This window comes from Cynoglossus semilaevis, chromosome 4, assembly GCF_000523025.1.
Source record: "Cynoglossus semilaevis isolate Cse_v1.0 chromosome 4, Cse_v1.0, whole genome shotgun sequence".
Classification (NCBI taxonomy): domain Eukaryota; kingdom Metazoa; phylum Chordata; class Actinopteri; order Pleuronectiformes; family Cynoglossidae; genus Cynoglossus; species Cynoglossus semilaevis.
In genome coordinates this window covers 17,162,420-17,163,642 of record NC_024310.1, presented here as the reverse complement: position 1 = coordinate 17,163,642, position 1,223 = coordinate 17,162,420, and the positions used below count along the sequence as shown (strand labels likewise).

The window sequence follows — 1,223 nt, the reverse complement described above, 5'->3', positions numbered from 1 at the left end:
GGGTGTGTCGGGGGGGGGGGAGGGGGGGGGGGCGGAGGGGGGGGGGGGGGCGGAGCAGAATGATGTGATTATACCCTGATAGTCCAATTCCATTTCCACAGCCTGGGCAGAAATAGTAGGCTGGAGAAAGAGGAGGGTTAGAAGGAGAACGGAACCAGAGGGAAGGAGCTGACCTGACTCTGTCTATCATTACACTTATATAATAGGAAAGAAAGGGGTTTTCCCAACAAGGTTTTTTTTCTAGTTTTATTGTATGAAATAGAATTTTCGAAGTTTTAATTTCTTATTCACCTTTTAGTAACCTTTTAACCTTAATTTACATGAAACTTTATGTTAAACTCCTCTGATTTTATATATTTATTCCCTTAATTTACACATGTTAAACTCTCCTTTTCTTCAAGATACCAAACCAGTCCAGATTTCTTCTTCCGAACTCTTTAACAGAATGAATTAAAAATTGACATCCTGACTGTTACATGTTATTTTACCCCCATTCTTTTAAAATCAGAAATGCATCAGGTTGATGTAAAGAAACAATCGGATCAGCTCACCGACATTTACGCCAGCGGCCTTCGTCCTTCATCATCCTCAGTGCATCAGTGTTTTGTTTTTTGTTGTTGTCTGAAACAGACTCTCATCCTTACGTTTGACTAGTGACACCATCATCAACATGGAACACACACACATCCTCCACAAGATGAACAAGCCAACGTGCACACACACATGCAGGCACACGCCACCACTGTGAAATCATCTGTCACTTTTCCATACGATGCCATGCTTTTACTCCGTGCACAGGCGGCAGGAGACTCACCCTCCGAGCTTTACTCTGGTATTTGACCGCTTTCTTAGTGTCTGACACCGCCCTCTCCACATAGTCTACCGAGTGCTCCACATTGTACTCAATGCGATCTATCATTTCCCCCTGGGAGAGGTTAGTAACAGGGGGATCGGAGGGACGGAAGAGGTGCAGGAGCGGGAGGAGGGGGGAGGGGAGAGGGGGGAAGAGAAGAATACCATTAGAGTCTGTGTGGACAGTGTGTTGATACTCCTCACCCGTTTGCTGGTCTTTTTAAACTTTTTGCATTTTGGGATGCGCTCCTTTGCCTGCTCCACATAATCCTCCGTGTTGAGCACGTTCTGCTCAATGACGTTCACCAAATCACCCTGTGGACAGACGGACAGACAGACAGACAGACGGACAGACGGACAGACAGACAGAC

General features: G+C 45.9%; 1 protein-coding gene across 3 annotated transcripts in view; it reads right to left on the bottom strand.

The window, feature by feature from the left end:
- The window catches only part of stx1a (syntaxin 1A (brain)), a 43,949-nt gene that overhangs the window by 6,365 nt on the left and 36,361 nt on the right, over positions 1-1,223 (bottom strand). For 2 of the 3 annotated variants that reach the window (XM_008309697.3, XM_025055110.1), the window contains exon 9: positions 1,057-1,167. In XM_008309697.3, coding sequence (XP_008307919.1) covers positions 1,057-1,167 — 111 coding nt within the window. Of the gene's footprint in view, positions 1-814; positions 926-1,056; positions 1,168-1,223 lie in introns of all 3 variants that reach the window. The other variant, XM_008309696.3, reaches the window with a different exon arrangement.